The 24,879-nt window shown below is 42.0% G+C and overlaps 2 protein-coding genes across 3 annotated transcripts in view; one reads left to right on the plus strand and one right to left on the minus strand.

Annotated features, from left to right (window-relative positions):
• The window catches only part of PEX7 (peroxisomal biogenesis factor 7), a gene marked incomplete at both ends in the record, with an annotated part of 33,593 nt that extends 21,403 nt beyond the window's left edge, over nt 1-12,190 (minus strand). For both annotated transcript variants that reach the window (XM_079549945.1, XM_079549944.1), the window contains 5 exons: nt 5,883-5,991; nt 6,358-6,435; nt 9,872-10,022; nt 11,428-11,485; nt 12,070-12,190. In XM_079549945.1, the coding sequence (XP_079406071.1) occupies nt 5,883-5,991; nt 6,358-6,435; nt 9,872-10,022; nt 11,428-11,485; nt 12,070-12,190 (517 nt within the window). The remainder of the gene's footprint in view (nt 1-5,882; nt 5,992-6,357; nt 6,436-9,871; nt 10,023-11,427; nt 11,486-12,069) is intronic.
• A 6,034-nt stretch (nt 12,191-18,224) lies between these two features.
• MAP3K5 (mitogen-activated protein kinase kinase kinase 5) overlaps nt 18,225-24,879 on the plus strand; it is a gene marked incomplete at both ends in the record, with an annotated part of 92,810 nt that continues 86,155 nt past the window's right edge. The window contains one exon of the mRNA XM_079550856.1: nt 18,225-18,612. Within this exon, the coding sequence (XP_079406982.1) occupies nt 18,225-18,612 (388 nt within the window). The remainder of the gene's footprint in view (nt 18,613-24,879) is intronic.

Below are 24,879 nucleotides of genomic sequence, written 5' to 3' on the forward strand. Positions count from 1 at the left end.
GCAGAATTAGGATAACCTATCCCAACTCAAGGGAACGGCATGAAGCTGCAACAGAGGAGGCTCAGGCTTGATACCGGGAGAAGGTTCTTCACCAGAGGGTGGTGGGCATGGAACAGGTTCCCCAGGGCAGTGGTCACAGCCCCACGCTGCTGGAGTTCAAGTGGCATTCAGACAATGCCTCATGTATACAGTCCGATTTTGAGTGGTCCTGTGTGGAGGCAGGAGTTGGACTTGATGATTCTTACAGGTCCCTTCTAACTCAGGATACTCTTTTATTCTATTCATAATAATGGAAAATACAAGTACAGCACACCTAATAAAATCATATTCACTAGGAGTCACTTCCAGTTGGCATCCCAAAGTAAGCAACCACTAAAACAGCCAACATTTTCCCCACAAAATATTTCTATTTTTGTAAGAAGCAATTTCTCTATAGCAACAGATTTTTGCTGGTCTGTTAGATAATTATGATTCCAGATTTGTTTGTATATTATACTTGCCTTCTTTCGTTTTAATGAATATTTGTGAAATCTTGGACGAATCAATAGAACCACACAATATATACTCATCTATTCAAAATTAATGAAAGAGATGCTAATCCACAAGTACATCATCCCCGTATGTGAGATGATGACTGCTAATGTGAAAATACACAATGAAGAGATAAAGTTTACTTAACATTTAAATTTCATGTAGGCTTTACACTGGATATTTACTCACAGATGTATTTAATCTATATCCATTAATTATTAACTCTTAAGTCCCGTGGCAACAACGAGGTAAGCAATTATCGCCAGACAGTACAGAAGTACAATGTAAGCTATATAACATAGCTAGTTAGAAGAGTCTCTAGTTACCTCACAGCAAACCTCAGTCTTTTTTTCCTGAAAAAAAGTAAATTGCTTGAAAATAAAGGTGAAAATCTTTATTTCAGTGTTTTCTGAGATTAATAAATGCAATACTGAAAAATTTTTTACTTAAAAACTGGCTAACTGACCTAACTTAGATTATTGTATTATTAAATTATTCTCTAGCAAATTGAAGTATTTGCTACATACCTAAATCTAACCCAAGTCATTCTAAACAAATTAGTTCACTGCAAAAAAGCTCCTGTTGTATTTTTATTTTCAATATTTAAAGACTGTTTTATATTATAACATCCTAATATAAAATACTACAGCCCATAAGCGTTTTATTTTCTAATATGTGCTGCATACAACACTTTGCTATGTTTAGCATATACCATAAATTGAGGGCCAAACTCATTGCCTGAGAAGCATTTCAGTTTGCATGAATCACAGAATGGCCAGGGCTGGAAGGGACCTCAAGGATCATGAATCTCCAACCTCCCTGCCTCATGCAGGGCCACCAACCTCCACATTTAATGCAAGACCAGGCTGCCCAGGACCCCATCCAATCAGATATTGAACACTTCCAGGGACGGGGCATCCACAACCTCTCTGGGCAGCCTGTTCCAGCACCTCACCACTCTCTGCAAAGAATTTCCCCCTGACATCCAACTTAAATCTTCCCTCCCTCAAATTAAAACCATTTCCCCTTGTCCTGCAGTTATCAGCCCTTTCAAAGAGTTGATTCCCTTCCTGTTTGTAGGCTCCCTTGATGCCATGTTAGAGGTTCATTTAGGAAACCTTACTGAGCACAAGACATGGAAGAATTTCAAAACTATGTCAGTATCTCTTGAAGCAATAAATTCCAAATGAAAACAACCACCTCATTTCATTACATAGATTTACCTAAGTGTGCAAACACATTATATTTGAATAGTTTGTGGCATAATCAGCAGTTCTGCTAACTCACATCAAAGCACAGTAACTGCACAGTTTGCTTTTTAGATACTTGACCAAGGACCGTAAATAGAAAGCTCTTATTCTTTTATCTCTTTAAGACTGAGATTCCAAAAATAAAAAGCTTCCCCAATTTTGCAAATGTTCAAGCACCATTGGCAGTGATGGAATGATGTTGGAAATGATGGCATTTCTTCTAGCAAATTCAAAAGACCAATAACCAGAAAAGAACTCACAAGATCTCACAAGCAGAGAGAGAACCTCAGCCCTCTCACCCACACCTTTCACAAATTAATGGAAATAAAAACTTCCAGTAAAGCATTTTGGAACTCACGTCAAACCACTACCGTAGGAGAATATAAGCTTATTTCCTATATATATATATATATATATATATATATATATATATATATATATATATATATATATATATATATATATATATATATATTTAGGAACCTAAACAAACACAGAATCACAGAGTCACAGGGGTTGCAAGGAACCTCTGGAGATCATCTAGACCATTCCCTTACTGAAGCAAGTTCCCTACAGTCAATTGCACAGGAAGGCCTCCAGGAGGGATTTCACATCCTCTCTGGCAGCCTGTTCCAGTGCTGTCACTCTCCCAGTAAGGAAGTTCTTCCTCTTGTTCATATGGAACTTCTCATGTTTCAGCTTGTGCCCAGTGCCCCTCGTTTTGTTACTGGTCACCATTTAAAAGAATCTGGCCACACCCACTCGACTCCTGTCCTTTAGATATTTATAAGCATCAATAAAATCCCCCCTCCCCAGCCTTCTCTTCTCCATGCTGAACAGCCCAGGACTCTCAGTCTTTCCTCATATGGGAGATGCTCCAGGCCCCTAACCATCTTTGCAGGCCTCCGCTGAACTCTCTCTAGCAGTTCCCTGTCTCTCATACCTGAGGACCCCAGAACTCCAGATGTGGCCTCACAGAGTAGAGGTGGAAGATATCTTCTAAGTTACTTGTCTGAACGCCCACTTCCCATCAACTCCTTGTTTTGCCTTGTGCTGCTTCTGAAGGAGCAACGTACAGTCAGAAGCCTGCAATCCCACATGTGGTCCAGGAACTGACATACAGAAAACATCCTTTTCTTGAGAAGCTTCACTTAGGGCAGTACCTTTCTCACTAATTCAGTTGAAGTACACCTTTTCCAGTTCATTATCTTACTCATTCAGATCCTGAGCACAGAAAGGGATGCCATCGGCTGCAAGCCAGTTGATTTCTGGACCTACAGCTTGACAACCCCTCAGACACACATTGGTCAGTAAAGACTAGTAGGAAAGAAAATCAAGTTTTTAAAAGGCCAGTCAGTATGCCATAACTGCCATTCTAAACCTGAGCTTTGCCAACTCCACAACATTCACATTTTCATCTGCTAGTATGTAGTGCAGAATACTACAGTTACACAGATGAGGGTAACATGGCACTCATTATACTTATCAGTGGGAAGTAATTAAAGATCAATAAAAACTTTTGACACTGTAACAGATAACTCTCTTTAAAAACCACAGGACTGAACAAAAGCTATGGTTCTGCAGTTGTGGAGGATCATTCAGTAGAACTGACTTATGTTTGCTTGTAGCCTAATGCTCTGTGTATCTGGCACTCTGTATGCACTATTCATCCATTTGCTCCCCAAGATATTTAAAAAAAAAAAAAAAAAAAAAAAAGGGAGAAAGACACCTTCTGGGCAAATGACACAATGACTCATTAAACCCTTTTAGCCATGAAGTTAGTTATTTATGTCATTTCTTTAATGACATTTTCCACATTGCCGCTTTATCAGTATAAGGCAGACATTTACCAGGGCTATGTGCTGGTACTGTCTGTACACCTGAACATGCTGCTTATCAGCTCAGAAATTGTTACTGACTTCACAACAGAATGTATTTACATATAGAGAATTAGTAGATTGTTCGGTTACTATTAACATCTCCCAATTTCAAACAATACAAGATAAGTCAATTACTTGATAGCTTTTCAAGAGTACCAATGATCGTACATAATGACTACAGCCCTAAAGTGATAATGCTTTACGCATCCCCATAAATGTTAATTGGAAATATATTAGATGCTAAATAAAAGCTAATTTAAATGATATATTAGACATAGTTGCATAACATAATTGCATTTCACTGGCTTCTGTACACAGTTAGTCTTCCTGTATGTATTCAGATCAAAGACTTAATGAACAAAATATACTACATGTAGTATCAAATTCTTTTTCAGCTTTTTTATATTAGTCACGGGTTTTTAATTTTCTTCACTCCTATACTTTTTCTAGTCTCATAAATGTTTGAGAGGAAAGGCATATTCCAAATGCAAAGATTTAACCTTATCAGCTTCAGGCAAAAGTTGTCTAGGCCCACAATGGTCATTATGAGCAGTTATTTTGCTGCGTCTTGCAGGTGCATTAGTTTGTGAACACTGAGAACAGAAAACCTAATTAGTTAAGATGATATTAAACTCCTGCTGGCATCTATATGGATTCAAATAAAGACAGCAAAAGGGCAAGAGTGAGGCACGCAGAAGTTCTTAAGACTCCCTCCCTTCTGCTTATTTTCAGAAAAGAAAAAGGGCAAAAAGACATTTACTTGAACTTCCCTACATTTTACATAACTTTTACATGCTTCACCTACATTTAGTTAAATCTGAAACATTTCATTATCCCTGCTTTTTCCAACTACAATTAACAAAATACTTATTATCTTAACTACTGTTTTACTAAGACATTACATAAGTCAAAAATGAAGAAGCTGCAACATGGAATAGTTAATTTCTGGTCTGAGTACTAACATTTTCCATGGTTAATATCTGGGTATGCATGTGAGCAGGTGCATGAGATAGAATGAGAGAAGGGAAATGAAGGGAGAAAGAAAACACATTACAATTCTATAGCAGCTCAGCTTTCTTCAAAGAGGGAACCCTTCAACAACAATCTTCAAAAAGGTTATTGTTTAAAATATTATGTAGTTTAAAAAAAAAAAGGGAGAGATGAAAGGAAGTTCAAAAAGTGTCCCTCCAGGCACATTTTCCACTAGTAATTTTCAAGACTACACACAGTTACAAATGAAGAGACAGTTACACTTAAGGTGGTCAGTCGTCCCCCCCCCCCCCCCCCCGTACATATATCAAAAGCATATAGAAGAAGAGACAAACTGTAAATGAGACATCATGCCTAGTTAGCCCTTATGTTGAGACTGCAGTTTTTCTCCAGTTCCAACTTCAGCTCAGTAGAAGTTCAGTTATGGGTGAAATTAAGCTTTCTGTTCCACAATTTCCCTTAGAATAGAGAAAACCAGTATCTGTGCGTATTGATTTTCTCTCTCATTTCTACTTGCTTAGACTTTTGAGACCTAAATAATGTCTGTTTGAACCACCACAGAAATCCAACAGGATTGAAGCTAGAGACATTGAAGCTGCTAATACTAATACATTGACATTTGTATTGAGGCAGTATCTTATTGGCTCCGGTTTCTCAGCAAAATCTGTGGCTCACTGCACTCCTAACTCCACCTTTGTGCTGTTGGACCACTGTAACATCTCCTTAATAGCAGATACATCCAGCTTAATTATAACTGCGTTAGTCAGCAAGTTTCATAGTGCTGGCAGAGGTAGAAAAGTATAATATATGATTACTTTCCCAAAGAACACGACACAGTGATCTCCAGCAGTAATGGTAATTGACTGCATTTTTCACAGGTCTAATAGACTGCTGATGCTTGAGACAATTTGATCAAAAGTTTAAGCCAGAAGAAAGCTTATAAAATATTTTAGCGGCCAACAGAAGTTGGATGAATGGATGCCAGCTACATAAAGTAAGGAAAAAAATGTCACAAGTCACTAAAGCGACTGCTAGAAAACTGCTGATCCTTCTTTAAACAGCCAAGAGAACAATTTAAAGATGGTAACAGAAGCTACAAATCCAGCTGCAGCACTACATTTATCTTGCCTTCCATTTTTAGCTATGACACATACTACCATCTGCTGGAGAAAGTGCTGAATGATTATAGGCACTTCAGCTGTTGAGAGAACTGCTTTACCATCATGTTTACCTGAAGCAGATGCAAAACAACCAGGGATGTGTGGAGACCATATAGTGCTGTAAATGACCCCTTCATGGCCTTTAAAGGTACGTAAAGACTTTCCCACTGCTGGATCCCACTGAATAAAATAAAAAGAAAATTGTTGAGGTGCACATGCAATGAGAAAGGAAAAGATTTAATGAATATAAAAGTTTGATGTATATGAAAAGGACTAAGAACTTTTTTTCATACAATATCCCAAGTTGGAAGGGATCCCTAAGGATCATCAAGTCCAACCCCTGATTTTGCCACGTATCATGAAAAGCACTACTTCACCCAATACCAGCTGAAGGATATAAAACATCTCAGTTAAAACAGAGCTATAGCTTCCATTTAAAATACCATTTAAAATTCCATTTAAAAAAGAGGAAAAGTGAATCAATGCTGTTAGAATTACCAGCATCAAAACAAATTGCATTTTTACCTTCAAGAAAAACCAACATACCAACTTGGCTGTTTGATCCCATGAACCAGACACCACTAGCTGCTCTCCTCTAGTTTGGCTCCAGTCAACACTATATGCCTATAAACGATACAATAGCCCAGTTTAAAAAAAGCATGTCTGAGATTCTAGTTACCTATTAACTACATTATACATAAATACATTAATTTCAGTTCCATTAATTACACTTGAATTTGTAGATTAAATTATAATCAGCTAAAAAACCACTCTGGTAAAGCATCACAAAGCTGCCAATAGTGTCATTTACCTGAGCAAAATTTAAATTTAATCTCTCAGTCTGCCACTGAAGGCACAGACTCAGAAAGGTATCCAAAAAAGTAAAGAAAGGGGCAAAAAAAAAAAGAAAAAAAAAAAAAAGGACAATTTAAACTGATTCCTGATCTCAGATCCAATTTTATTCAAATATTTACGTTATGAGAAAGGAAATCAAGGTATCATTCAGCTACTTCTGGGCACTTTCCTTCCTACAAACTATTTCAGACTTCGCTGGATCCAGCTTCAATTGACTGGCTTTAATCTATTTGCATATTTCCCAAAAGTTGAAGGCAATTGCTGCCCACAGAAAAGACCACAACACATCACCCGCAATTTTCCTTCTTTATTTCACAATATTCTGTTTCTGTATACTGAAAGGCTTATTGCTCTGGCAGCACTTTGTGCTGGCTCCCTTGTGTGAGGAGGTTATAACCTAAATGTACAAGACAACCAAACACTATTTGACAACAGCCAAATAAAAACTGAACAGTAATTCTTCTGTTTGCTTTTCCAAACTGTGTCCTTTTCCCCTTGGCTATTCTACCTTTGTCAGCTCACTACCAGTACCACAGTTCCTTTTTCAGCCTGCCTATTCTTATTAAAATAACAATAACACAAACAAACAAGTCATGCTCATGTTTTAAGAACAGATGACATCACAGTTCTCCCAGGTGGCTCCTGAGCTCCTTGCTAATATAACTCTCTCTTCTTTGCCTGAATCTGGATGATGGTCTTGCGTTCAACTCCTAACCTGGTATCATTTGACAATGCCCCAGAACGTATCACTACACAGTATGCCTCATCCATGCAATAGACCTACAAATTCTGCTCACTCCAAATGTTGGGCTGCCATATACATCCAGAATTTTCAAGAAAGAAATGCATGCCTGACAAATATGTACCTGCGTCACATAATTCACCTAGCCCCACACACTGGGCATGAATCAGATCTTACTACAGAGCTAACACAAAATTCACATATAGCTTACAGCTCAGCTAAAGGGTATCAGCATGCAGATCAATTGAAGACATGTGTGCAGGTCACTGTCACAACCTATGACAGGCGTAGCTGCTGCTTCTCAGTAGTCCGCAGCTGCAAAACAGATAATGGTACCTGGACAAACTCTCCTCCAGGCAAGCATTATAAGCCAAACAGACAACAGCCTCAGAAAAAGCAAGAGCTATTTTCATTTGGCATGTGGCAGACCAGGTAATGAGAAGAGAATGAGAAGAAGAAAGTGTCAGAGAACCAAACAAGGATCACTTTTTTTTCCTCTTACTTTTTCATGCTATCATTCAACATAAATCTACAGAAGCTTCAAAAGAAACTGTGCTGAGCAACTGAGAAGAGCTCATAACACAGCACAAACCTTAACCGTTAATCTTTCTTTATCTTCAATCGTAGAACGAATCAATGCATTTATGCTTAAACACTGTAATAAGAAATGTCTCAGGTAAGATGAAAACAAGATGAAGGAAAGAAGTAAAACCAAAAAGTAGTTCAAAATTAATTAGATATGTCCTGTAAAGTGAGCCTTTGCATTTAAGTACACTACTGTCCCCTATTCCAGTGACACCTTATCAAATCCAAAGTAAATCAGACTAATTTATTCACAAGATTCAGCACTTGGTTAGTGCTGAATTAAAACTCACTGTCCTTTAATAAGAAAGATGTGCTTTTAAATTAGAATTGTACATTATTTTTGAGGGAGAGAACAATCTCATTTAGAAAACAAGAAACTGGTCCCATCAGTGGAAATACTACGAAAATCAGATACTACAAAAATCAGTGACAAAAACATCATTACAGGTGTCAGGCAGGAATTACAGATTAAGAAGTAGTCAATGATTTTAAAGAGCGCTGTCTCTTAGAGTTTACCACTCTATTAGTTACATTCCCACTGAGATCCATCCTCTTAATGTACACATAGAAAGAATCAATACAGAACCTTGACATCTCAGAGTAAATACTTAGCCCATGTGTCCTACACTGTCTTTCCCACTCACGGTTGAATGCATCTACCTCCCCATGCTCCCTGCTAAAGCAGGACTTGGACACGGAAATTCTCACTTCACAAACAACAGATGGTGTAGCAGAACCAAAATAATCCTATGGACAGAATTCCAAAGAGATAATGATAGAGACAAAAGATAATTTCGTATTATGCCTTGCCTACATCTTTCTAGCAGTCTTTGAACACTATCATATAATCCTGATTACAACCACAGATCTCTCAAAATTCCTTATTTACACAGTATATGTATTAAGCCAAAGTGGCAAAATTACAAAGAAAAAAACATAAGAAAGACAGATTGTCTTATAACTGCAATCACTCAGATTGTACCCTCATGTTTTGTATCTGAAAAAAATGGATGTCTTTCTGAACACAAAACTGAACACCCACAGTTAATTGTTGACTACATACACACTAGCTTATTTCATTCACATTTGTTTCACTAAGTGTTATTAATCCAAGCTAAAATTGATCGCATCTGAAGTTCAAAGACTTGCAAAAAAGGAAGTACAAAGTTAAAAGGAAAGCATGAGAAAAAATAGGGTAAAAAAAAAATATATCATTTGGAGGAAGGTAAGTATGGTGAGGCATAAGTCCTTTAAAATGTGCAACTGTACGAACACGAGCATGAGTGTAGCATTTTCACTATCAATAATGTAAGGTATAAAGAGACTGAGACATTAAGCACATTGAATTCAGTAGTACCAAACTAAGGCATAAAAAAAAGAATACATGCTGTCTCAATATATGACTACTGTTGATTTGAGCAAGAACTCAGAGATGCTAGGATGGAAAAGGATAAGCAGATACAGAAGTATCATCTCTATCATTCTATATGCTCAAGGATAACTTGGCTATACACGTCAGCTGCCTGATTTTGGCCTATCCAATAACGTCCTCTAAAGCTACAGAATGACTTCAGGACTTTCATACAACTCAATGGTTACTCAGTCTAGAAGGAACCACAAATACTATTTCTGAAATTCATTACATTTATCTGACTAAGTGATGCTTACTACAGAGTGTGAAAGTAGAAATGAGTATGCAGAATAAATCAATTAACTTTATATTCAAAATAACACGAAGCTATAAACTCAAATCGTGGACCCAAACAAAGTTTAAAAACAGACAACAAAAACCACTTTTGATTTTGAGTGCTCAAATATCCCCTTTAGTAATTCAAGTATTAGACAGCCCAGCAAATTTCTACAGTTTGCCGGATTTACCTCCTGAATGTGTTCCTTATAGACTTGCAGTGGACCTTTGGGCTTAGCTATATCCCAGATTTGCAGAGATCCATCCCCGCTAGAAGTGATCAACACGTGCTCATTATTCTCACTCCACGTCACATCAAACAGGCCGTCATTCCAGTCAAAGCTGAACAGAAACAATGAAGATATTTGTCCATGGGAAAGCATAACACAAGTCCAGGCTAGCTGCGTGCAAAGACAGTAGTTTTTTAAAATCATTCTCTACCATTTTGAGCAGCTTTGTTATCCATTTCAGTTTCCAGTCAATCTCCTTAAAAGCAACTTACTGGATACAATGTTAACTCCTACAAGAGTAGGTTGACTAAGGTCAGAATAGGTCAATTAAAGCATAAGTGAACCAAGGATCTTCCATACGCAGAATGGAATCTGATTTCAATCCTAAACTGCTGGGAAATCAGAGATAAGAGGTGCCACGTATCTCAGACTAACCTACCATCAACTCCGGATGTTGCTACAGTGTCTGCAATAATCATGGTGGACAAAGAAATAAAACTGTGCTGGGAAGTCTTTATCCAATCTGCAACACCATTAAGAATCTGAGTGACAATGAAAAACCAACAGAAGGACAGTCATGAACATATTAAAGATCTCTATAACTCCTAAAAAGGGCTTTCAACACACCACCAATTCATCTTGCAGGATCAAGTACCATGCATTGGTTGCTCTGCAACAACTATCAATGACCACACTGTTATCTCATGGTAAATACTAACTTATTTACCCCTCTTTCACTAAAGGTTTAACTCAGTTCAGGTTAAACTTCATGGCATGCTGCAATAATTACAAGAGAAAGGCATGCACACAGAAAGCTTCTATGGAGAAAATGACATAGCTCGGTGCTCAGGAAAGCCACCAAACAAGTGGAGTCTCTGGAAACATAGAAATGAACAGAACACTTTACAGATGTTTAACAGCTTCAGATAGGTGGATAATTACGAATTAAGAACAGCTTCTCTGAGTTTTCTAACCTCTTGCTTAACAGCTCTATCTCATTTATCTTCTTAATCTAAACAACTGTTGTTTCAAAACTTCGGTGAATGGCAGCTAAGCACTAACCTCTCCTCTTCTCCCACCTAGAACATGAACCAAACTCCTCTCTTGAAGCATTCCATCTCCTAGAAAGGACTTCCTTGACTCATCCCAGCTTCCTGCTCTATTTTCAACCTAGGCCAAATTTAAGAGGATTAACAGAGGTGACACTTATAACAACAAACAACTAAACTTTCAATTTCAAGCTAGGCCAGAGCTTTTAATTTACACTGCTTGTTTTCCATTAAATGGCTTACACTATGGAAAGGGTGCAATCTAAATTACTTCATGTAATGAGACCTGTGGAATGCAAGCCAACCATTTACACCTCAATAAAAATACACATATACAATAGACAATATAGTACAGATACAATAGTTTACATTGATAGTAATACCCCAAAATGTTTGGGTGGGGTTTTCTACAAACAACAATATAGGCTTACATCTTATTTACACAACAGAAAATATTTACAACGTTACCTCCTGAGCAGGACAATCCCAGTTTCATTTTGTTCCAGCACCGCCAGAGTTCCACAACCTAAAACAGCACAGTACAACCCAACATCACACCTCTTTACCCACGCCAAAGACCCTACAAGCTCTGTGATAGCTCCTGTGAGCATAACACAACTAAACTTCTTTAAGAGACCAACTGCCTGTTGTCTCTTCTGCTCTCCAAAGCAGTAATTGCATCAGGGCTCTCCTCCCGCAGTACACCCGTGGCTGAGGCTGGAAAAGCAGCACCTCGTTTATAGAAGTGCACCTTCCCCAGGGGCCCTATGTCACAGGCATACCAGGATGGTATGTGGTATGGTTCCTTTATACCTTTTCGGTAACACAGCAGACATAACTTTTGTTTGTGTTTATTTCCACTCTGTGAAAACTGGATTTTGTAATGCAAACGCAGCTCACCAAAAAGGAAACACCCAGATCACTCCACGTTTAGAAACGTTACTTAAAACGAATGCTTTTAGGGGAATGAAAAGGCTGCAACCCCGAAGAAGCACGCTCTGCCTCCCCACCGGGATGGCAAAGCTAGCAGGGCCGACCGAGCACCCAACACGAGGGCGGCGCAATCCGCAGAAATTACCGGCAGACGGCCCGTTTGCTTAAGTACGTCACCTGCGATGCCGTAGTACTGCGCGGCGGCGCAGGCCACGCGCCCCGGCCAGTAGGGCGAGAACTCCGCCGCGTAGCCGTGCAGCCCCGGCAGCCGCACAATGCCACCGCCCGCCGTGCCCATGGCCCCGGCCGAAGTTAGGAGGCGGCAGCACCGCCCCGCAGCGCGCTGAGCCGCGCCGGAAGCGACCCGCCCGCCACGCTGAGGCCGCGGCGGTGCCGCCATCTTTGGTGCTGGCAGCACGGCGGGTCGGTACCGCGGCTTCAGCGGCGGAGATATTTCTATGAGCGAGTTTCCTTCTACCCGTGTCGACTTGGTGTCAGAGAATAATGATGCATTCCTGGTATTATGCCTTTTTTTTTTTTTTTTTTTTTTTTTTTTTTTTTTTTTTTTTTAAGCTAAACCTGCATTACAAAATCTGCTCTAAAGTGACATTGAGTGCCTAATTCTTAACCTGGCATTTAAAGGCAGATCCCTGGATTACGTGGTTAGACTCCTTTGATCTCATGGTATAAATAAAAAATATATATATGTTTCCAGGGAGGTGGTGGAGTCACCGACCCTGGAGTTGTTCAAGGAATAGCTGGATGTTGTGTTGAGAGACACAGTTTAGTGAGTACTACTGGTGATAGGTGGGTGCTTGGGCTGGATGATCTTGAAGGTCTTTTCCAACCTTGGTGATTCTGTGATTCTGTTTATTGAACAGCCTCCAGGACTTTATGATAAAATCACTCCAAATTTAGTGCAAGAGCTCATTTAATGTATCTACCAGATTGTCTAATAAGCACAAAGTTTCACAGCAGCTCATAAAGCTTGCAACTGGAAGTTCATAGGGTATCATTGACATGTATCATATGAACTCAGACTTCTTGACTCTGGGGCAGGGGAATGTTTTACTGAACGAACTGCTCTGGGCCAAATTCCACCAACCTTAGCCTCTATGCAACCCTTTAAGAATCACTAGATTGTTTACAAAATGGAAATTGAAGGACAATTTTCTGAGCCAGCATTTTAAGTAGTGGCCCTTTGTAACGAGGGTACAAATAACAACATTGGAAAAGATACGTATCCACTGCAGTGGTGCAATAAGTGAATTGTGGTGTGGCCCTTTGTGAGGTGAGGTTTCAGGAGTGGGATGGAGTGAAGCCCATAGACAAGTTAGCATGTAGTATTTCACCAAGCACATTTTCAGGTCTAGTCATCTTTCCCAATCAGTGACATTCTGTAGAGGTTACACGAACAGGAAGCAGCCCTTATCAGTGGCCCAGCTTTGCTTGGAAGACATATTAATAGGATTTTTGTAGACATCGATGATCAAGGAGCAGACAGAACATTATGAGAAAGTCCTGAGAGGAGGACTAGTTCCCCACACCATTTTTTTCCCCACAGAGAAGCTTGTGGATTCATGCTTCGATGGCCATTAGAAGTAGGAAGTGAAATAAAACAGCAAACAAAAGTATTTGCGTAGGGAGATTGAAAGGAAGGTACAACTAAAGAAATAAAAGCTATTTTACGAGCAGAGAGAGAAGGCAAACGTGAGTATTTCCTCCTCGGGCCCAGGGCGGGTGAGTAAATCCGAGAGGCAATAAGGACAGCCGGTAATAGCAGCGTTTTATAACAGCATTGGAACCAGCTGCGCTGCCGGTCAGCTCCTCCTACCACTGTCCCACAAAGCCCGTGTAGCCAGAACGCCCCATTAGAGGGCAGCCGTGCTCCACGGAACAGCGGCCAGCCCGCAGCTCCTGAATAAAAAATCCCCTACCGATGCTGATTTTGTTTCCTCACATAGCATCACTTCAATGAATTGATTTCCCACTCTTTCAGTATGCAAAGTTTAGGCTCTGTTTATACTGCAGTCACTTCTTCGAGCTCAGCTCATAATCCTACACACCTTGCTGGCACTGTAATATGTGGTCAAGATGCTGACAGCAATATCCTTGCACCGAGTTCACCTCCTTTTCAGAACACTGATCTCTGTTCTGCCATAGACACGTGCACATCGTTCCCTCAGCTCCCTGGCTGGCAGCTAGTTTAGGCATGAGCTGATCTGGTGGCAAGCACTGCTGCATACACAAATCCTTACAGAACCTGTTATCAGCAAGAGTATAGTCCAGGCATCAAAAAACATTGCAAAATGAGCCTTTCTACCACAGAAAGTAGACTGGGAGCTGTTCCTTTAGGTTCAAGGATATGCAGTTTAAAACACTGAAAATACCTAGGGAATGCAGTAAGCTCTTTTCTAGTTATCGAGTCATGCATTAGGCCCTATGCCATCAACATTTTGCTCTTCAACAGTGAATGTTTATTGACTGAAAGAAATGAAGAGATTTTCCCAGCTGAAATTTCCATACAGTCATAGGGCTGCATGAGTAGAAGCTTTAAGGAAAGCATTTAGTATCCCGAGTCTGGAAAGCCAGCAATAGTGAAAATAAACAACTGCAAGTAACCAAGGAGGTTGCAGATGCAAAGGAAAAAAGCTCACAGGGTCAGATTGGAAAAGAGAGGTTAGTGGAGGCTGGGAGGAAGGCCTATGTGCAGAGACATTTCTGGAAGTTAAAAAGGACAGAAGTGAGAGGAGAGAAAAACACTGTAGCAGAGGAAGAAATCCGAGATTTGGAAAGAAGCATGAGAGTTGCATGTTTGCTGATTGCCATTTCTATGCACCATATCTTATTTCAGTAAGTAAATTGCCCATGCTATTAGTGTTACATGATCAGACTGAACACCAGTCTATTTACCTGCTCTCAGTACTTATTTGGTGCTTTTAATGCTTATCTCAATTGTAGATTTACTTTCTCTTAAAGATTGGCAGTTGACTCTTCCAGAACAAAATGTTGCCTTCTCAGTTCTGAGCATAAAGGCTACTTCTGATTGTCTACAGTTGCATATTCAGTCTAATTTTTTTTTTTTAATAGGTTTTTTGTTTATTTCAGTTTAACCATTTCTATTTCTGTGCAAGTTACCTTCTAAAGCTCATGGGAAAAGGAACGGTGTATGTACTTTTGAGATGTCATTTGGACTTTAATGTATACAAGTTTAAGTTTGTAGGTTTTTTTCTTTTCATTCATAATTGAAATGCGCTGGCTTTTACTCCTGCAGACTCCCACAGCAATATATTTTAGTCCACTCCATCAATCTCCAATACAACCAAGAAAATTGAAAATGCAGATTTAGTCTTGAATCACTTTTCTTCCTCTACTGGACACTCACGGCTGTAATATATGAAAAAAAAGTTATAATTTGAACATAAGCACTTCAAGTTTCATATCTCTAAATCAGAATGCTTAACATGAAACTGCCTCTTTTATTCTTGGATCTCATTAACACAAGTTTGAGTGGCTTAATCAAGTCTTTAGTGTCTGTCACACACTGTTTGTCACTCAACACAAATTACATTTTCAACTAATAAGAATGAAAAATTCCTGGCTGTTAGAATTCTAATTATGGTAAAGCTAAAGGCCGATGATGTATGGGAAGAAATGGAATTATTTCAACAGATTTGAAGCTAACTGCTTGCTGCAAGTTTTTCTCATTAGAAAAAGCACAGCAGGAACAGGATGATACTGAACTGAAATCATACATAAACCATCTGGTGCTAGAGATGTGAATTCTACAGTACTTGAGAAACAAGTGAACAAGGTATGCAGAAGATCTGTGTGACTTACTCCAGATTAATCTGCATTTTTATTACTTAATTTCTCATTTCTTTTTTGGGCCCAACATCACATCCAGTCAAATGAACAGAAAAACTGTGTTGTGTTTAGAATGGGCATGGCATTAGTAATGAAACAGACCTCACAAGTCAGCAGCACTAAGTAGAATAGCATGCCTCTTCCGTCTTCTTTCAGTCCGTGACTTCCTTCTGTGCTTGACAAACATGGACTGTTCTAGAGAACAACAGAGATATATTGTTCTTGCTTCCTGTAAGGTGATGTAAGAGCAATGCTGAATGGATTAACACTGATTCTGCATTTTGTGGAAAACTACTTTATTTAGGAAAGCATTCATTGTCGTTCTGACCGGAGCAAGAAACAATAACCTACTGTATATTGCAGATTAGCAAATATTAACTTTCCCCTTTAAATTAGTCTTTCGTTTGCTCGTCATCTTCCCACCCCATTTACCCATTCCTTATCAGCAGAAGCAAATGCCAGGCGTATCTCATTGAAAATGGGAACTGATCGACGCAAACAGAGTTCCCGAAAGTACTGCGATGACTAATTTTCCCTAACAATTCCAGAATTTATCCTTGTCCTACAGAAGTTATGGAAATCAGTGATACAGGAACAGGCACCATGCTAGCAAGTTGATTGGTACCAATGAGATCTACTTTAATGGGATGGACCTATTGATATGACACAAACATTAATACTGCACAGTGCTATGTTGTTCCATGTTGCAGTGAGGAGAATGTCAGTCTGCATTCTCAGGTGAAAAGTGGTAGAACATGAGGAAACCATCTCAAGTTGCACCAGGGGATGTTTAGACTGGATACTGGGGAAAAATTCCTTCACAGAGAGAATGGTCAGGTATTGGGACGGGCTGCTCAGGGAAGTGGTGGAGTCCCTGTCTCTAAGGTCATAGAATGGCTTAGCTTAGAAGGGATCTTAAAGATGGTGAAGTTCCACCACTCCTGCCATGGGTAGGGTTAGCAGCATCCACTGAGTCAGGCTGCTCAGGGCCTCATCCATCCTGATCTTAAATGCCTCCAGGGATGGGTCATACACAGCTTCTCTGGGCAATCTGTTCCAGTGCCTCACCATCCTCTGAGTAAATAATTACTTCCTAACACCTAACCTAAATCTCCCCTTTTAGCTTAGAACCATCCCCCCTGGACCTATCATAATCAAACTGTGTAAAAATTCAGTCCCCCTCCTGCTTACAAGATCTCTTCAAGTACTGGAAGGCCACAATGGGGAGCCTTGCCTTCTCCATGCTGAACAAGCCTACCTCAGCCAGCACTTCATAGGAGTGGGGCTCCAGCCCTCTGGTCATCTTCAAGGCCCTCCTCTGATAGCTCCACATCTTTCTTGTGCTGAGGGCCCCAAGAGCAGAAGATGACTATAATCTCCCTTACCCTATGGCCACCCCATTTTTGATGCAGCCATACTCTACCGGGGCTCAGGGTTACCAAACCCAGTGCTCCCTTCAGCACTCACAAGCATCACGCTTGCTGCCAGGCCCCAGTGCCAGACACTGTGTCCTTGAGAGAGAAGCAACAAAAACAGTCCTTAGCTAAATAGGAAAAGCACCTCCAGCTTTCAAGAAGCACAAGACAAGGTTGTTACCCGCCACTTCATTTTATGAAAAAACAGGTTTATCTGGATCAAAACATGTCTGCTGGTGAAAGCACGCTTTAAAATCTCAGGCAAGCTGGAACCCGTTCCATCCCGGTGGCTGCCGACTAAGCAGCACCCCCAGCTCAGAGCGCTGCCAGCAACACACCAGAATACGGAGCCGGCCGGCTTTTCCAAGACCATTAAACAGAGCGACGCGGGGTGCTGCCAGTCGTCGCCCCATCCCCGCCGCGGGTCGGGAACCAGACGCGCAGCGCATCCGCAACGAGCAGCAGTCCTCGCCCGGTCCCGGGCGTCCCAGCGGAGCTCTCCTCGCACACCCGACACTCCATCCCAGCGCACAGCCCGGCTGCCGCTGCTGCCTTATTTGTGGCCGGAGGCGGGCCCAGAAGGAGGAGCGCGGTGCGGAGCCGCCCCCACCCGAGCTGCGAGTAGAGCCGTGCAGCTGTCGCTCGACTAAATCGGGGGCGCCTGAGAGCAGTCCCACAAGTGGTTCCTGCCCGCAAGCGAGTCGGACCCGGCGGCTGAAGGGAGAGCGAACTGCCGGCTGCGCAGAGGAGGAGACGAGTTGCGGGGGGCCGCTCGCCAGGTGGTCCCTACAGGTGCGGGGGAGAAGGGAGCGGCGCGCCATGGTGCGCGCGGTGGGCGCCGCGGAAGGCTGCGCTCCTCTTCTCGCTCCCAGCCGCTGGTGTTAGGCTCCGCGGGGCAGCGCCTCGCCCCGGCCTGGCCGCCGCTCTCCTCCTGCAGCTCGGCAGCAGCGTGCGGGGATCGCTCGAGGCGAAAAGACGCGGCATGGCAGCTGCCTGACCCCGGCCGCCAGAACAGAGCCCAGGACGCGCCGCGGTGGCGGCTCGGCAGGGATGAACGACGGCGGCGAGGGGACCATCAGCTTCGCGGTGCCCGGCCCTCCGGGCGGCGGCGAGGAGGGGCTCGGCCGGCGGGCGCAAGGAGCCGACGGCGGCCGTGGCTTCCAGCCCGAGTTGGCCTCTCCGTGGGGCGAGGACGCGGCCGTCGCTTGCCCCGCCGCCGGCACGGGCATCGCGGCGCGGGCCAAGGGCGCCGGGCGCCGGACGGCCGTCACCTACGTGATCAACGAGGCGAGCCAGGGGCCGCTGCTGGCGGCGGAGAGCGGCGCCCTGCAGAGCCTGCGGGAGGCGTGCGAGGTGGTGGGGGCCACGCTGGAGACGCTGCACTTCGGCAAGCTGGACTTCGGCGAGACGGCTGTGCTGGACCGCTTCTACAACGCAGGTGAGACCGCGCCGCCGCGCCCTTCCTGCTGGCGCTTATCGCCTAGCCGCTTCCCGGGCCGTGCGCGCAGCTCCGGCCGAGCCGAGGCGCGGCCCGCGCCGCCCTCCGGCGAGAGGCTCAGTCCGGGCGGGCGGCACCGGCCGCTGTCCCCTCGCTGTGCGCCGCGGCGCCGGGCTGGGCAGCGCCTTGCGAGCGGCCGCGGCTCTCACGTCGGGAAGCAAAAGTGTGTCAGATCCTCTTTCTGTCCCCCGCTGACCCCGTTAAGAGAGGAAGCTGTCAGCGAGCGCGCTGTGAGCGTGCGGCTGTTGGCGCTGCCGACACTGGTGGCTTGTGCCAGTGGGTCAGAGATGAGCTTCACCGCAGCGGAGTGCCGGGATGCACGTTTTTGCTGAAACGCTATGGGTGAAGCGGGTGGAGCTGCGAGGCCCCGGCAGCTCGGAGAAGCAGATAGGGTGTGCAGCTCGGCAATCGTGCTGCTGGCACAGGGGTTGGTTCCGCTGCCTCTCCGTGCTGGCAAGTTTGTGCTTAGGATATTGGCTGCAATAAAACACTTAGGATGGATGATAGATCGGCGTGAGTGCCCTGCGCTGTGTCTTGTCGCCCTGCCTGCTTTCATGGTGGTAATGTGGTAACAGCCTTGTCTCAAGGCACTGTGATCTGAGCTGGTGTGTTGTGATCCACCTGAGCCCATGTTCAGAAACAAGAACTCAAAACTTCCTCTTGGTTTTAAATTTTTTGATTAGTAGATATATATAGGATAAATGTAAAATTAAAAAAAAAAAAGCTTACTACTTTACTAAAGATTTCATAAGACTAAAATTATATTAATGTCCTTTTACCATTAAAAAAAGAAATACAAGCAGGAATTTGACTTGACCTGCAATTTTCAGCTTATTTCGTAGTAAATTTCTGTTTGTAAGAAATAACTCTGGCAAATGAGCACTTAAAAAAAATCTGGCTGATACTGTAGATTTGTCATCTCCTGTGGTAGGAGAGGAGAGTCAAAAAAAAAAGAGAGAAGTACCTGCACTCAGGCCCTGTGAACACAGGACTGCCCAGCATGGACATGTACATGCATGCCATTTCCCTGGAACACTGAAAGCTTTGCCTCCTGAGCTGCTGTTCAGGTCCAGGAGGTGGATGGCTTTGAAGCATGAAGTCGCGTCTTGCCTTGCAGCTCTTACACAACTGTGTCTGGAGGGGTGAAGCTCTCAAAGGTCAGAGGAGCTGTGTCACAGTTGGAGATAGGAGGGACACAGAGCTTTAGCATAGATCCCATTCTCCCCACATCCGAATGAGATACAGGACACGTGAAACCTGAGAGTCTCACCTGGTTCCTGTTCCATCCGTCACTGGAGCTGTACCACAGTGAGGCTCACAGAGCTCAATGATCTGTGATACTGCTGTACCTCCTCTGTTTGTTAATCTCTAGTCCAAGCCATACAGTAGGCTGGGTCTTGGTAGCGCACAGAGGCTTTTCTTGTGATGGAGCTTGGATTCAAAGTGGGCCCCTTTTCCTTCTGGCAGTAGGCGTCTGGCGTATAGTGCTACATAGCTGCACACTTATGTCATAGAACTGCCTATTTCAATGGCTTTCAAGCAAATTCTCTGAAGGTGAAAACTTGTTCGCTCAGTGCTGTTTGGTTATGGCAATATAACGATACTATTGCAAAACAGGAAAATTACCTTGCTCTTCTACATTGGTAGCAAAGCTGTAAATGTGTGAAAAATGAGGAGACGTCCAGCTCAGGACGTAGGAGTTTGCATCTGTTCCCAGTGTTCTGTCCTGTCCCAGCTGTGATCCAAAACTGATGCTGTGCTGAAGCTGTGAGCCGGAGCTGATGTTTAGAAGGATCTATGAGCTTTCATGCTTGTCGCAACATATATATTTAAAAATTAATTGTTCTCCAGAAGCTTAAGGCTACCAAAAAAATTGATAATAAAGTTCCTAGGCTAGGAACAGAACAGTGTTGCAATGTAAAAGCTCTGTAAAACACAAATGAGGAACCAGTGTGAGGAACAAAACTAAAATGGTTGTGAGGAGTGTAATTATTTCACGGTTTGATTTTGTTGTTTTCATTGCCTTAACTGGGCTGTGTGGGGGAAAGCATTTGTCGATGTCAGATAGTGTAAAGTCCTTCCGTATTTCCCTTCTTATCCTCTCTTGCTGTGTGCTTTCAGCAGTGAAAGATGCTGTTAATAAGGGTAAAGAATGTCTGCACACTTCACTGTTTTAAGAAACTGTGGTGCACTAAGATAGTTCAGCATAGCTGAATATCAAGTAAGAATTTAGCAGTAAAAATACTTTCAATTTAGGTAATGGTCGGTTGGTTTTATTCAAGGTACCAAGTTTTACCCGACTCAGTGTAAAGGCCAGTGAAGTCATGCGAGAAAGGAATGATATGATTGCATGGAGATTTGGAAAGTCAGGCTTATTGCTATGTTTACTGAAATGGGGCAACGAATCTCTCGAGTCTTGTGATTTGTACACACTAACTGTGCTTTGCGGGAGGAGGATGGAGGTCATAGGTGTGGTGTAACATCTCTATCCATCGTCAGGCCTTCCCTTCTTTTATGTCTTGTTTGTACTTTGTGTAATGTAGTCTGAACTCGTGGTGATCTCTGGCAGAGGCTCACTTCATGCCTTTCACTGCTTCAAAGGGAACTTCAGGAAGTATTAAATAAAATGTAATCTGAGATGTAAATACTCATCATCCCCTCTAAATTTGGATTAGCCAGCTAATAATCTTCTTCTGCTGGCTTCAGTCAACTGATGGTGCTTAAATGCTGAGACATAATTAGCAACATGTATGACCAGTGAGTAAGTCTTAGCTACATTATATTATTTGAACCAAATATTAACAGTGAGTCTATTGTAGCATTTTGCCTTACTTGACTGCAAAGAAATTGTGTTTTAAAAAGAAGAAAAACCCAACAACAACAAAAAACTACCTCTTGAGAAGCAAATGTTGAATCAACTGTAGTAATTGTTGAAACATTTCATACATTTCCTCTTTTCAGTAATAGTAAGGGAGAAAAGGAAAATTAGTCCAATGTCTGGCAGTGCTGTGTGTCTGGGGTTGGCCAGCTGTCTCAAGGGCTGGTTTCCTCCTTAAAGTGGATACTTCTCCCCCCCACCCCCAGTTGTAAGTTGTATTGAGCTGCTGCCATAGGATTGAAGCTGAATTGCGTGTTTCTCTTAAGTTCAGCTGTATTTCTGAACTATTCAAGAATGTTTATAGAGTCAGTTAGAGGTGCACCAACGTGTAGTAGAGAAACTATCCACTGCACTGTGTTCTGAATGTTTATGTACGCTACTTTTGTTGTTAAAGGATGCTTTTTTCTCCATTGTAATGACATGATCTGCATATCCTGTTGTTTTTTATTATTCATTGCTTGGTTAATTATGAAAACTGAGCCATAAATGAGTATGAACTTATTTAAAGTTTCTTTGAGTTTACATAAGCAATTCATTTTTTTTTTCTACCTTGTCTTTTTAGGCAAATGAAATTAGGATGATTTTATTTATTTATTTTTATGGGAAACTTGTCTTACTTTGTATTTAGTTTGTAACTTTTTCTTTTTAAGAAACTCGCATTGACTACTTCTGTGCATGCTTAGAGAGATCATTTGTTCAGTGTTTTCAGGCATGCACTTCTCTTCCATGTCTATTCTGTAAGTTTAGGCTATAGAGTATAGATGTAAAATTAATTTTTGGGGGTGATTTGTCAGAATTACAGTGTCTAGCATTCTGAATTCTTTGTACAGTCTCTGGACTGAGGAGAATCTGGATTTTCTAATCTCTGTGGTCACTTGTTTTAAGATGGTTTTCAAGCTAAGCAACTTGACTTGTCTCAAAATTATCTCCCCGTGTTTATGATGTTGTATTATACAAGGGCATCTCTTTTTCCTCAGCTTCTTACACTCAGGTTTCATGGATCAGTGGTCCTTGTTACATGATTTGTACTGACGCTGCTGTGTAGGGATATTGAGATAATTCACCATAATAGCAATGATTAACTAAAACAGAGTTCATCAAATAACAGCAAATGGATTTAGCTGATCGTTGTGTTTCTGGAACTTGGTGTTGGTGCTTTCAGAATTCATGCAGGCTTGGACTAGGGATTCTCAGTGTCAGCTCACCAGGCTTAAAAACATACTGTGCAGTATGCCTGGGGGAAGTCTTAGCAAACAGAATGAGAAAACTTTCAGAGAGCCAGTACAGTCACTGGTGTAAAGGTGAACTTTTAAGTCAACTGCATGAAACAAGAACACTTGTTTTGCAAAGAATTCCTCTTTGAAGAGGAGTGTTTGCATCAATGTGTAACAATCACAAAACACTCAGGAAACTTGAACCAGGTGAACCTTTACACAAGGATGTTCTACACCCAGACTCTTTTTTCATACTTTACAGAGCTTGTGTGGATAGTAAATGTTTATAAATATACAGGCACATAAAAATGAAGTAAAGCAGTAGAAGGACTATTTTTCCTTTAGGTACTCTAGATTCCATTATGTTGTTTTTAAAGTGATTTATGGCTTTACGTAAGTTTCCTGGGTGTTTTGTGATTGTTACATACTGATGCAAACACTCCTCTTCAAAGAGGAATTCTTTGCAAAACAAGTGTTCTTGTTTCATGCAGTTGACTTAAATATTTTCTCCAATTAAAAATAAGAGCCAACTTGCTACCATGTGAGCTCTGTAAAGGAGCTGGAAAAGTAGGGCCACTGAGAGACAGAGATTAACTGCAAGTTGTGTTCTATTCCATGTTGTCTCTCAGAACAATCAGCTTCTTCCGCATCTTACTTGCTGTACTTCCTGACTATTATTTTTCTGTTTCACTTCTCTGAATTTCATCAGACACTTCAAATGCCATGTGATCGTTCTCTGATTATTCAGCACTTGCATCTATCACGTAATTTGCTGTTTGGACACTCCCCTTGGTGCTGCTGAATAACCACAACTCTATCTGCAGCATCGCGTCTGGGAAGTCCCTGCTTGGAATGACGGTTCTCATTACGAAAGCTGATGAAATTATCTTTGTGCATTATTCTTCAGAATTGAGGGTGACTACTAAGAAAACATAAACATCTGGTACTGTTGTCAGCAGAATTCATGTTGAAAGAACTTTGCATTTCAGCAGCACTGTGTTGCAAGTGATGAGTTGGAGCAAGAAATGCAGATTAGTAATGCTGAGGGTGTGCAGAATCAGGTTGATGATTATAGGCATGCTTTCAGGATAGATATATCAAGCTTGTGATGTATTACAAGTACAGGATCTCTGTGTCAGAATGCATAGTCTATGTTGGCACAGTTACATGGGGTTCAGAGAAGAGTGGATCATAAATCTTCTTTTGACTCTGGATATTGAGCTCCAGATTCTGTTAGGAGGAAGCACTGGAAAGTTAAATCAGATGTGTTGGCATATCTTCAGCATAAAACAGTATTTCATTCTGAAGCTCTGGAATGTGGTCTGTGTTAAAAAGAAGACAGATAAAAGTATATTTTGTCTATTCATAGTTAGCACTACTGGAGAATTTCTGGATCAGTGGAAAAAATACAGGATTTGAAGCAATGTATTCACAACACTTGCTGAACCAGCTGCAAATTTCATAACTAGGCTCCAGTGTTGGTGTTGTAAATATGAGCTCCATCTGGCTACCTGTCAATAGGTGATTGGAAGGCTAGTAGCCCATCATCTTCTGTTTGAAGTAGACGGAGCATGCTAGGTGGAGGGTGTGTGGCTGTGTGTGACCCTTGAGACCTGTATTCTCTTTCAAGTTCTGTGACTGGCCTGCCATAGCAGTCTGTAGCTCTGCTGTGCAGCAGGAGCTTCCTCAGGTCTTTCCACAGGCTGAGAGGCTTGCAGGTGCATCTGACATGGGGTCCTGGGCACAGAAACCCTGATATGGCTGGGAATTTCCAAGGACATCTGTAATGTAGATAACGTTAAGAGTGCGCTCTTGCATTTAGTTCATGTTCAGGCTTTTGCTGGGTTATTACAAGTTAATGGCTGTTGAAATGCTACCTTCTGTTAAGTGCATCAGGCTAATAGCACTAGTTTTCAAATACTGTGGTGCTGTGTATTAAAGTGTCAGGAGAAGTGCACACTGTGAAATTGTTAGCGTCTCTTAAAAGCTTGTGGTGAGACATCATAAGAGAGGACATAATGAAAGTATATTTCCCAGTGGGGAAAAAAAAAAGGCTGAATGAAGCTAGGTAAATGCTTTTTGAGAGAAAGAGAAGGAAGCCTTTGGCTGATTTCT

This window comes from Tetrao urogallus (assembly GCF_951394365.1).
Source record: "Tetrao urogallus genome assembly, chromosome: 2".
Taxonomy (NCBI): domain Eukaryota; kingdom Metazoa; phylum Chordata; class Aves; order Galliformes; family Phasianidae; genus Tetrao; species Tetrao urogallus.